Below are 13,404 nucleotides of genomic sequence, written 5' to 3'. Positions count from 1 at the left end.
TTTCTAGTTTGGAGACTGAGTTTGGAAGAAAGGAAAGAAGGAAGGAAGAAAGGGAGAGAGGGGGGAGAAATAATTTATTTTTGGCATGTTACACAGCAACATTTGTTTTTGGCAATATCACTGAGAAAGTTGCTGTAGCTTTAATGGATAGGAACCTACATATTCCTCAGATTATTTTAGATAACCTAAAGCAGCTCCTTAACATTATTTTGTCATTAACTTATAAACACTGGATATCTCAGATCACATTCTACTTTCCCAAATGATGATGCATTATATAATTCCATGTATGATGTAAAATAATGCTTTCCTGGGAGCCATTGTATATATTTATTTATGAATTATTTTCTGGGATTCGATGTGGTTGAGAGTTATACAAGATTGATTCTTTCTATGAATTCTGGCTTCAGGTTTCCTTTGCTTGGACCTGAAAACATCTATTTCATTTTCCTTCAGCATACTATATTCTGCAAAGTGCCAGAGGCTCTCCATGGCACTAATGAGTTCTTCTTCCAATTATCTGTTTTAAATTTTTCATCTTTTTTTCTTTGCTACTATGAAAAAGAAGATAAATGAAGAAAACAAAAATCATTACCAATACTCTCATTTATTTGTTGCTACAAGCTTAATGGTTTGAGAGAATGTCCACATACTTTTTTGTGGGGGAGGCAAGATCAATTAAATAAAATGTCCCATAAATAATTTGAAGCTCTTCAAATATAGCAAATGTCCTCAGTCTTGATATTAGAAAACCTGCCTTTTTGTTTTGGTAAAATTAGACATAAGGATAATGAAGACTTATCTTTTTCAAAATGGTATTTGAATTTCATAATCTTAAAAGCAGCAGAAAATATCACAAATGGAAAGAGAGTTAACTGTAATAAGATGGACATAATAAGTATCAAAAGGAAGCTTTATGATGTTTTAAAGTTAAATATCTTTATTAAATTATCTACATAAATTAAGATAAACACTAAGACTGCAGGGTAAAAAATTAGCAAAGAAGACCAAAAGACAAATCCCTGGAGGGGCACAGTTGCTCACACCTGTAATCTCAGCACTTTGAGAGGCCAAGGTGGGCGGATCATGAGGTCAGGAGTTCGAGACCAGCCTGGCTAACATGGTGAAACCCCATTTCTACTAAAAAAATACAAAAATGAGCCGGGCATGGTGGCACACACCTGTAGTCCTAGCTACTTGGGAGGCTGAGGCAGGAGAATCGCTTGAACCTGGGAGGTGGAGTTTGCAGTGAGTGGAGACAGTGCCATTGCACTCTGGCCTGGGCAGCAAGAACAAAACTTATCTCACACACACATACACACACACATACAAAGACAATTCCCCAAACAGAAAATAAAAATGGGTAATGAACATATGAAAAATTCTAACTCACTAAGATTAGAAACACAATTAAAAATGAAAATAACATTTTTTCTTCTATCAAATTAACAACTATGAGAACAGATAATACACAGGGTTAGCAAGAGTGCAGTGAAATTGACTCTGCTGTACACTGGTAAGAGGATAATTCAGTAAAATAATTTTGGATAGGTTATTGTTAATTATATAGTAAAAGCCTTAAAATTGTTCATATTATTCGATTATACCTAGGTATTTCTCCTAAGGAATGATTCACAAAAAAAGATGAGAGTATTTTTGCTGGAAATGATTATAGGGAATTATTTAATATAATAGAAAAATATGAAATAGCATAATGTATAACATTAAAGGCTTGAAGAAACAATGAAATAGTCATTAATTTTTAAATTGTTTGATATAATGTTCAATTTAAAATTAAGACATATTTGGATATATAGCATACACAGACATGTTTCATTTGTATATACACAAAGGAAATATGCAATATGTTAATCTTCAGTCATGAAGTCAAGAAATGCTTTCTTATTTTTGTATCAAATTATTTTATATTTTATGTCAAGCTATTTTATAATGTAAAAACATTACAGAGAAAATATGGCAAATATAAAAATTATAAAGCTCTACATTGTTAGAGGATGAAGACCTTTACAATGATACTTTTCCATTTAATCAATAGTAAATATATTTTCCTTATGATTCCCTTTAATAACATTTTCTTTTCTTTAGCTTGCACTGTTGCAAGAATACAGTATATAACACATATAACATATTAAATATGTGTTAATCAACTGTTTATCAGTAAGGTTTTCAACCAATAGTAGGCTATTGGAGTTAAGTTTTTGAGGAGTAGAAAGTTATAAGCAGATTTTTGGCTGTGTGGGGGGTTTGGTGCCCTTAATCCTCACATTGTTCAAGGGTCAACTGTAGTTTGTTGCACAGAAGTTACACAGACACAGATACCTAGAACAGATATTGGTACCAGAAAGTCAGTGATACTTAAACCTAAAACACACAGTACTGGTTTTGAGATAAGGAGGCAAGTGATGCCAGGAGGGCAGCAAGGAGACTCTGAGTGGAGAGAGGAAATTGTTTTTGAGGACTGGAGAAAAGAAGACTCATGGAATTTACTGCCAGAACAATTATCTTAGCTATTGTCTTCAATAACTGGAAAGACAGAAAATACACCTAGGAGTTTATGGGTCTGGTTAAGGGGATTTCCAAGCAAAAAAAGATGACAGTGCTATTTGTTATCTTTCAGCCACAGACAGCATGATATTGTAAGAGAGAAATGAGCTAAAGAAAGATTTTCAAGCAGAATTTAGAGGTTATATTTCCAACCCAGGACTTGCTGAGTTGGAAAAAAAAAGTTTATCATTTACATCATCTCCAGCCGGCAAAAGATTGCCAAAGACATTGTCTCAAGGAAAAATCCAAATTCACAGTGATGTTACCGGTCAAGATGAAATCAAGGCTCTGAAATTCATTGTTAAGACCTTAAAAAGAGTTCAGGTTGTGTCTAATAGTCTCAGTAAACAAAACTTCTAACAATGTTAAAGGTGTTTTCCCTTGGCATCATAACTCTTATCCCATGCCAGAGAAAGTAGCCAGTAGTGAAAGATCTGTGGTATGTCTGTATTCAAAGGGATGAGATAATAATTTGATACATAGAAAGCCCACAAATTTTTTTTTTGAGTTGTAGCATCTTAGAATAAAAGGGACAGAAATAGTTCATCCAACATCTAGAACACCTTGCTCTATTTTAAATTTCCTTTCAGCCTATTGCTATGCTACACAGGTTAGTATTATTTTTAAATAATAATAATTAAAAACAAAAATATTATAGCTAACATTTATTGGGGGCTTTTTAAATATCAAGCACGGTGCCAAGGACATTTCATAGAACATCCCCCTTACTCCTTAAAATTAACCTCTGAGTTTTTAAATAGTTCAAATATTTTGGGCCACATCTAGATTTTATCCCAAGAACTTTATCAGAAATAAAGATGAAATATTTATATAATGATATTCAGAGCAACCATTATTTTTAAGAATAAAACCATGAAGGAACCTCAAAGTCTAATAAAACAAGAAAGGTAAGTTAAATTTTTTTCATATAATGGCTAATATATATCAATTAATTAAATCATTATGAGTTAATGTAATGACTACTTTCATTTTAAATATAAGAAAATTAAAGATTGGTGAGGTGAAGTTATCTAAAGTCACACAGAATTTGGCAGATCCAAGATTTCGATCTTGATATTATAACTTCAGAGGGCTCACTCTCAACCACTGTACAACCCGCCCTACACTGTATCAAATTACGATTCATAAAAGAAAATGGACAATACTATCATATCTTGTGCATTAAAAAACTTCACCCTGCAACAGAACTCCTCCCACTTTTACAAGATTTAGATGGCTACCTAGCCTTTGCAGTGACATGCACTGGGGGCTGGGCATGCACCTGGAGGCGAGGACTATGGGCTTCTCATTCTTCCTTAGCCCAACAGTGGCTCCATTGGTTCCAGCCACCACCACATTTCCTGGCTCTGTACCAATGAGCCTTATCTGGGTTCTAGATGACAGAGAGAACAGATCATGGGGGGGCATCTTTAATGAGGACGCTTTCATAAAACATGAGAAGGGCTGCTGGTTTGTGTTGAACAAGGCAGAGCTTTCACTGTACTATCTTATATACATGCTTTTACTACAAACCTGCTTTACAATTTTAAATAAATGCCTATAGACATTTCCTTTGTCAAAAATAGAAGAAATAGAAAAAATGATAAAACTAAAAGAAAAAAAACGTACATTAATGAAGAGCAGTAGCTGAGATCTGAGGCACATACAAAGGTTTAAAAAAAAGCAACCCTGAGTTATGGTTCCCATAGTAACTGAAACACAGTTGGATTTCACTTTTATGTTAAGTAAGTTTAACTTGAGTGGGAATGCAAAATACTTCTTCCAAGCCAAAAAGAGAATTATGGAGAACACAGAGGCAACTGTCCAGATTATTCTGGCTTTCTCATATGCCAAATATTAGCCCTAATGTGCATTAATATTTTCACATCAATAGTATATGTTCATTTCTATTGATTTTAAACTCTTTATTCAATGTATAAAATATGACTATTTAAAATGAGAAAAAATTCCCATTAAAATCTGTTAAACCAGAAAGCATGACTTTGTAATGTAGAAATATAGAAACACAGTTTGGCTTGTAATTATGAGAATATTTGCTGAAAGTACAAATTATGAGAATTCAATCTGATTACACTCACTATCAAGTGCTTTAATCCTGACATTTTCAATTACTGTTGATAGAATCTGAAACTATGAAAATAAACACACGGTACTTAAAAGAGAGCATCCACATCTTTAAGATAGATTATACACATAAGTTTTCAAGGCATTTGGAGTTTGCACATCATTCTCTAGTTCAATAAGATTTTTAAAAGGCAGAAAAGGTACTTACTCCTGTTATGTAACGAGGTCTATATTGAATAGTTCCAAACAAACCAAGAATGACGATAATAATATGTACAAAATTTGCCAGGATAGGTGCCCACTGATATCCAAGGAAGTCAAATATTTGCCTCTCCAGCACACAAACCTAGAATAGCAAAACAGGATGGACAGATCAGCATGTGAGAAACAGCACAGTGGTGAGAGGAAAAAGGATAAAATTTTTAATAACATAATTAGCAATTATAACTGTGTTACCATATTTGGCATTTGTCTTTAACTTACAGTGAGAATGACATTTTCAGTTTTTTTCAAAAGAACACTATGGAAGCTGTGGATCTATAGACACCTACAAGCCTTTCAGGGATGATTTTGTGGAGGAATCAAGCTGTATTCACAAGATGTCATCTTTGCAGTCATAGGATAAATTATATTGTCATGTGAACTGTCAAACATTTGAAGTCATCAACCAGCAAGTCAGAGAAGTCCACATAAAGAGTTTGTTGCTAGATCTGTTCAAATGTCATTATATAAGTTGAGAATAGAACAAAGGAAGTTTGACGTGGAGGAAAAAGAAATCTTTAGCAAGAATTGTAGCAAGAACCCTTCAGCAAGACAAAGATTTCTGGACGTGGATCTGCCACTAAGTAGCTGCAGTGGCCTACATAAGTCATTTCCCTTCTCTGGGTGTCTGGTCCTCGTCTGTGAAATGAAGGACTTTGACGAGGTGTGTAGGGTCCTTCTAGTCCTAATAGTGTTGTATTATAGATCAAATACGATGTTTTGTCATACCTGGCTACCAGGTAAAAGAAGGGCCCTAAAAGAAAATTAGAACAATGGAAAACAAAAACAAAAATCAAGCATCACTGTTATAAAAGCAAGACACTTAAGTCGATTTAAATTATACTACTTTCATCTGTGCTCACAACTATAATTAAGACATATAAAAATCTAATCAGTGAGAGGAGAAAAAGAAAACCAACCAACTAACCAAAAATAACAACAAACTGAGATTAGTGGGTAGTCCGGAAGTACCATTTTACATCCCAGTGTGAGATCTAAGAAGCTAGCAAGATCTCATCAGACCCAACAAAGTAAAGCAGAATGTTGGCTTTATTCTTCCTGCCTGCCCACAGGGGGGATGACAATAAACTCTCTGTTCAGAGAAAAACATTGTAAAAGGACTTGATGCTCCATACCAAGATTCAATATTTTATTCAGCCAGGTTTTCAAGGAAAATGATGATTTTAAAATCCCTAAGTTCCTAACATCACTATGCTTTAATGATATTTCTTGTCAGAAGGAAATACTGACTCTCAAAACAGGCAATGTGCTTTTAAATTAAATATCTGTAGCTCAGTTTGAAGACGTCTTGAGTGATCATTATTCCCACTGCAGTTCTTTAGCTGAGTAGCACGTTTTCCCATCACGCATTGAAAGAGAAAATAAATTCATGACACCTCTATTTTCTAAGGCACACTGGGCACCATGTAATGGTTGTAGCAGTCACAGTCCAACTTAGTCAAATCTTAATTCTCATTGCATCTTCGCCATAATTAAAAAAACAAAAGAAACTTGATTTGTTACACTCTATGCTAAAGCCATGATACTCGTCAGAGTCTCAATAGTGGAATGCAATATTCTTACTCCTTAATAAACACAGACTGTCATAGGACTGGAATATCACTTAAGCTTTATAAAAGTGAGTTGTCTTCTGATGAACCATTCCTTCAACTTTCTCATATCGTTAACGTTTTGAAGAAATGAGACCCATTTGTGACATTGGGCAGTATTACATATGCGAAGTTAGAATCTGTGAATGGTATCAAAAACTAAGTAGTTGTTCTGAGAACATGATTGCTAATTTTCTGTATAAAAGTTCATTTCCACATAGAACCCTCTCCGCCTCATCTTATGAATAAATAGTGAATAGGAATGTAAACCAACAGCAAGAAACATCTAAACTCTACAAAATTTGAAGCATCATAACTGTGGGGACACAGCAGGGCAAACGTATAGAGGATGAAACACACCAGTCTAACAGTGGGAAATATCTCAATAAATGCACCAATTATGAAAGAAAATAGCAGTCCTATTAATTATAAAAATATAGAGATGATAATATACTAACTAAGTCTGCAAACCTGAAGTGAAATTATGTCAACATTTATCGGGTTCTTATTATGGCACAACCAATTGTTTCTTACTTACAAGTTTGTGCAGACTGAACAAGCTAATCTGTAATTCTTTGCATATAATATTTCTGCCTTTTTCCCCTTTTTGATTAGCCCTATTAGGGATCATAAGTAGCATTATCATAGGTTCTGTAATTTAGAGATAGGCCAGACAAATGCAAGATTTTCTGAAAAGTTCAGTAAGTGTAAGGGTTGTAATATGTGTAGGAGGAGCTGCAGTCTTTCCTATGAATTCTTTCCCACAGGAAGACTATTAACTATGAGGGGCCTGTATAGTGGGCCTAGGAGTACAGGGATGGAGAAAACACATACTTGTTAGAGCACAAATGCTGGGGCTTTATGCTTTTCTCCAGGCATGTATTATCACAATGATTCTACACAAAACCAAGGGAGGTAAACAGGATTGTCCCATTTTGCAGATTAAGGAATCCAAGCTGTGGTGTGCCAAGTGATTATCTTGAAGTTACAGAAGAGGTAAGTAGTAGAACAGGAATTTGGGCTTCTGTGCATGGTCCCTTTGCTATGCCCCTACCTTTTCTATTTACTCAACACTTAGTCCAAAAACAAATAGATTTTGTTTTTGTTGGTTATATAGTAAAGACCATGCTGGTTATATAATATATGCTACTTCATAGAATCTCTCTGATCATACTTGTCAGTTCATGACATTATATCATCATTGGTTAAGGCAAAGCTCCTTTTTTGTTTAGTTTAGGTTAGTTTTTCCCTCTTTTAACCCATCTCAGTGTTAATCTGATTTTGCCCATGGGGACCTCGTTAATGTATTTACTTTGGTCCTTGTAATCATCTGACACATAAATGTATGTATTTGGCCTAGCAAAATACATGCTGCTGTTTATGTGTTATTTTCACATAAAAAGTCTTATGGTGTACATCTCTTTCATGCTTGTCTATTTTCCTGTATATAAATTTTGTTCCTGTATTTAAAATTTGGTTCCTTGTGTTTGGCTTGCACAGATCACAACATTATTAACATACAATTTGGTTGCTTTCAATTCTTTGCTACCACAAAGAATTCTCTTCCCTTCCATTACCATCTTTATGAAGTTTTTATTTGTAACATCAATAGTGACTAATCTTTATCAGTTATTATTTCTGCATCTATTGAGATAATCACATTATTTTTTTCCTTTTACACAATGAATGTGATGGACTAGATTGAGTATTCAATCAATATCCTTTTGTCATTATCCTTTTATATCTGGTAAAATCCCTACTTGGGATGGCATATCATTTTTAGCACATTTTTAGTTTGGATTAAATTTTACTTATAAAATTTAAACAAAATAAAAGTTTATTTGGGATTTTTGTATCTATAAACTGATCTACAGTTCAATTTCTTTTTCTCTGTTTTTCTGACACTGTTATAAAGGTTACACTGGCCTCAAACCATAAGTAAGACACAAATTTTATTTAAAACTCTTTTTTTTTTTTTTTTTTTGAGATGGAGTCTTGCTCTGTTGCCCAGGCTGGATGGAGTGCAGTGGTGTGATCTAGGCTCACTGCAAGCTCTGCCTCCCAGGTTCACGCCATTCTCATGCCTCAGCCTCCCGAGTAGCTGGGACTACAGGCGCCCGCCACCACACCCGGCTAATTTTTTGTCCCTTTAGTAGAGACGGGGTTTCACCATGTTAGCCAGGATGGTCTCGATTTCCTGACCTCATGATCTGCCCACCTCAGCCTCCCAAAGTGCTGGGATTAAAGGCGTGAGCCACTGCACCTGGCCAAAACTCTTAATAAATGTAGAGAAAACCATCCAGTCACATTAACTTTCCCCAAAGGCAATTTGTGTCAATTTGGGGAGCTACTGCTAACTGCATAGCTGTTCAGTAAAATACTGTATGTAGATGCAGCATATAGGCATATATCTGTCATGTATGTGCAAAAATTTTTCAAATTATTTTTATTTACATAAATGGATTGCAATGTAGTTGTGTGTTTTCACCTTGTGTTTCTCACTTAGTGATGTGCCATGAGGTTTTTATACATTAGCACATCCTGCATTAATAGATCTACCTCATTATATCCTTATTAAGGCATTGCATTTTAATAAATCTTTAATTCATTTCCAGTTTTTGGCTATATCATCCATAAGTGCTTTATAGAATCTTCCGTATGTGTGTTAATATAGTCATAAGACAAACTCCCCAAAATAGAAATTTTGGGTCAATTCTGGTTGCTAAATCCCAAATATTATATAACAAGTGTTATTAATTCTTCTTTGTGCTATATATATATTTCATGTTTCCCAGCTCGTATAATAGCATATATATATGAGCTATGTATATGTGTGTTTGTGTGTGTATGTACGTGTATGTGTATATATATATACACACACATATATACACACATATACACATATATACACGTATATACATACGTATATACACGTATATACACACGTATATACACACATATATACACACGTATATACACGTATATACACACGTATATATACACGTATATATACACACATATATATCACATATATATATACACACATATATATAAGCTATTATATGAGCTGGAAAACATGAAGATTACTCTTTTCGTTGCACCATAGTAAATGTTAATTTTAATAGTAATTGTTAATATAGTAGAGTATGCTTAAGCTGAGTTTTCAAAACCTTTGTGATAAGTGCTATTAAGGACAAATTATCTTACTTTCCATGACAATAAATGTTCATCAGAAGCATCTGTAAAATGTCTTCAAGATAAATAAATTTATTGACTTTTTACTCCATACTCCTCAATTTATACATGAGAAAACTGGGCCCAATTAAGTTCATACTTTGTTAAACTAAGCTTTACCTCTTCATAGGAGAGGATTTGGTCTGGAACAGGTTTCCTTCAAATGTTTGCAAGGCAAAAGGGAAGCCTTTGTACTGGTTAGGCATCTATTGCTATTCAACTTTAATAACAAGAAAATTATATGTACTTGAACATATTTTTTAAAAGGCCAAAATGACATTTTTCCAGGTAGTTTTCCTCAACTGGTAAGACCTGTAATTGGTCTCCTTGAGAAATTGCATTTTGTTCATAACTAATATTTCTTAATCAAATTTTCTTCCAAATATTACTATAATATTATTTTTATGTCCTTAAAACTTAACCTGATATTGAAACAAATAATATAAAACTTATATGTAGATTTTGAGAGAAAAAATGGGCTTTTGAAACTATGATGATGAAACAGAGTTTTTTTTTTTTTTAAAGGTGTGTTATTAAAGGCTGTAAACAACCAAATTATGTTTCTAGTGCTAAATTATAAATGGAAATTAAACTTATCTATGGATATCCCTGTTCTCCTCTCTGTACCTCTTCCCCATTAAGTGTCTCTGGGTCCCTTCAAGAATCTGAGCTTTCAGATTGTCTCAACTCTCAAGTTTTTGAAGAAAGAGAGAAGATAGACTCAGATTTCAATGTTAGGCCAAGTAGAGTGCTCCCCTCCAAAGTCTATTTGCATTGACAAAGTGGACTTCAAGGAACTAACAAACTTGTCAAAAGTTAATACAATTCCAGGAATCAACAAAGAAATGATTTTCATTTCAGTGGTTTGCAGGGGAATATAACTTACCTAACAAGTAAAATTGGCCTGTTATAGCATCTTACACAGACACACACACACACACACACACGACACACAGATACATACTACCAGGGAAAATCCAAGATGGAAATTAAAAGGGGACTAACAGTTTCTAGGTTGAGTCCAAAGTCTTATTTCATCTGTAGGTACCATTAAAGTTTAGATAAACTTCCAGCCTAACCTACAGAATGGCCATGTGTTGGTCATACTTTTGTCAATAAAAGTTGCTGCTAACGTTTGTTTGTTTGTTTGTTTGTTTGTTTTTACATTCCAGTCAAGTATGGCTAATTTCTAGTTTCCAGTAGCATCCACTCTTTGTTTCCTGCCCCACAGAGATCTTAAAACAACATTAAATGAGATGTAGAAAGTTTGAGTACTGCATCCTTGATTCATATAAAATTTTGTTCCTTCAGCACGAAAACCTTTCCCTGTGATTTTGCCTTGGATTCAGGTTTCCCCTGTGCCCAACTCCCCAGTACAGTATTTCTGTTTCCTTGTTGTCTGCTCACTTTGGTAAAGCTGCTAATTTTGCATTAACCTTGATGTCTAGGTTTATTCTGCCCTTTGCTGGATTTTGCCACACTAGAGCTCATCTGCATTCCCATTGCTTAATTCCTTTGTAGTCCTAAGTAAACTGTAGTCTTGAGCACGCTCTGGGCCTGTCTGCTCCAGAGTCAGAAAGGATTCCCATGTTGGTTTCTCTAATTTTAAGCCAATGACCAAGAAAGTTGTAAAGACTTTAGAGATATTCTAGGTCTTTATAATATTGTTGAGCTGCTGTGCTTTTTACAAGATTGCCTAAAATATCACAATATCACAAAGCAAAACTCTACAAATATTATTGATAGTGTTCTCTTTTTAAGATTCTCTGTGTTGTTCATAGTGGACAAGATCAATGAGAACATATGTGCTGGCTTTTAAACTTTATATGCAAGAGATATACTAGATATAATTTTGTTTTATCTTACCAAGAGATCGGATTCACATATAAAATGAAGAGGATAAACTTGAAGTTGAGTCTGCAATGATTATACACGTAAAATAGGGGCAAAGATAAAGGACAAACCACAGAGCTTTACTTAAAGAGTTTTAGTTACATTTGAATAACTGAAGTATCTCAAATGCATGTGTATATATGTGTACATACTTGTTAGGATGGTGTGTGTGTGTGTGTGTGTGTGTGTGTGTGTGTTCACCAAGGGGAAGAAAATAAAATTGTTAGGTATTACTAAAAATAATAATTTATCCTAATTCAGTAGAACTAAGAATTATCTGCCTTTTTCCATATAATTGTTTTTCTCTAAAAAAAAAGAAAAAAGAAAAACAAAAAACAAAACCAAAAAAATTAAGGAAATAAATCACCACCGCCACTACAACAAAACACCACCAAAAAGAGACTTGGCTCTAATTGCTCTGATTACACGAGAAATCAGCATATCATGGTGGTTCAGACTTCAAGTTTTAGAATTAGAAAATCATGTTTGAATTCTAACCACTATGTGACCACAGGCGGCCCACTAATCTCTATGAATCTCGGTTTCTTCATCTACAACATGGGGATGTTGTAATACATAAGTCCTAAGATTGTCATGAAAATTAGAGTGATAATGTACATACAGTAGTTATTAAGATGCCTGGATTGCATCTTAAAATGGATGCTATTATTAATTAATTTATATTTCAATACAAATTTGAAATCATGTTTTAGTGCATTATCATTCTATATTTGTGTTCTTGCCAGACTATTTCAGTTAGAGATGTTCAAATGTTTCTTATTCTATTGGTTACAAATGCAAATAATACTATGACAAATATTCCTAAATAACCTCAAGTATTTGGAGGGGGTCTTTCTTGATAAACGTTTTCCTGCCTGATTTAACACCCCGTATATTAAATCTGTTGTGGTACTATGGTAAAAGAATAGGCTTCAAACATTATAATTCCCGTTTCCACCTCCTCTCTTTCCACATTTCACATATGATGAAAATCAACATTTACTTTAAAAATTGTCTCCACATAGTTAATCACAATAAAGCTTTCCGATAAAATACTGGAGAAGATTTGGCATAAGTTCAAAGAAACCAAATAGAGACAAGAAGTGCATTTTCTCATAATTTGTATTACTGAAATATCATACATGGCATTTCTTAATATACCTTTTTGAAACACAGAGTCACATTTTTCTGAAGTTAAATCAATAAGTTTATGTAAAAACCCCCATAGAAGTCAAATAGTTAATTTTAAGACTTTTCCACTATTTTGTATAATAATCCCATTTATATATAATTCTAAATATGCCATCTAATACTCTAGTTGTGATAATAGAATCATTTATTATTTCTCACAGCTGTTCATTCTGCATAGCAATTTATAACCATTTCATAGTTAATACTCATGCTATCAAAAGACAAGTTGATGACTAGCATATTATATGAGGTTTAAAAAACAGAAAATTCTTCTAAAAAGTAACAAAAAGTTAACTCTAGAGTACAAAAATATTGTTTGGTTTTTGTTTAATTGAGCTTAACAAGTCATGTGAATTCCTGACCCTTGTTCTGTGTGTCCACATGCCAAATTTTATAAATGTGTATGTCAGTGTGTGTGTATGCCTAATCGCAAAGTGTTACTTGATTTTCAGTAATAGGGCTTTTTTAGTGTTTAGATTTTTAGCTTAATTTTTTTTATCATAACACAAATCTCTCACCTTTTTTCTGAATAGTGTGTCCACATTCTGTGATAATAATTATTAAA

General features: G+C 33.7%; 1 protein-coding gene across 7 annotated transcripts in view; it reads right to left on the bottom strand.

Annotated features, from left to right (window-relative positions):
* Window positions 1–13,404, bottom strand: part of NKAIN2 (sodium/potassium transporting ATPase interacting 2) — a 1,030,776-nt gene that overhangs the window by 537,805 nt on the left and 479,567 nt on the right. For all 7 annotated transcript variants that reach the window (XR_010116563.1, XR_010116564.1, XR_010116565.1 and 4 more), the window contains one exon: window positions 4,859–4,996. Coding sequence is in view for 4 of the 7 variants with exons in the window: in XM_055263081.2 (XP_055119056.1) it covers window positions 4,859–4,996 (138 nt within the window). In the remaining 3 variants the exon portion in view is untranslated. The remainder of the gene's footprint in view (window positions 1–4,858; window positions 4,997–13,404) is intronic.

This window comes from Symphalangus syndactylus, chromosome 2, assembly GCF_028878055.3.
Source record: "Symphalangus syndactylus isolate Jambi chromosome 2, NHGRI_mSymSyn1-v2.1_pri, whole genome shotgun sequence".
Classification (NCBI taxonomy): Eukaryota; Metazoa; Chordata; class Mammalia; order Primates; family Hylobatidae; genus Symphalangus; species Symphalangus syndactylus.
Note: the sequence above shows the minus strand (reverse complement) of the source record. Positions and strands in the feature narration are given on the sequence as shown.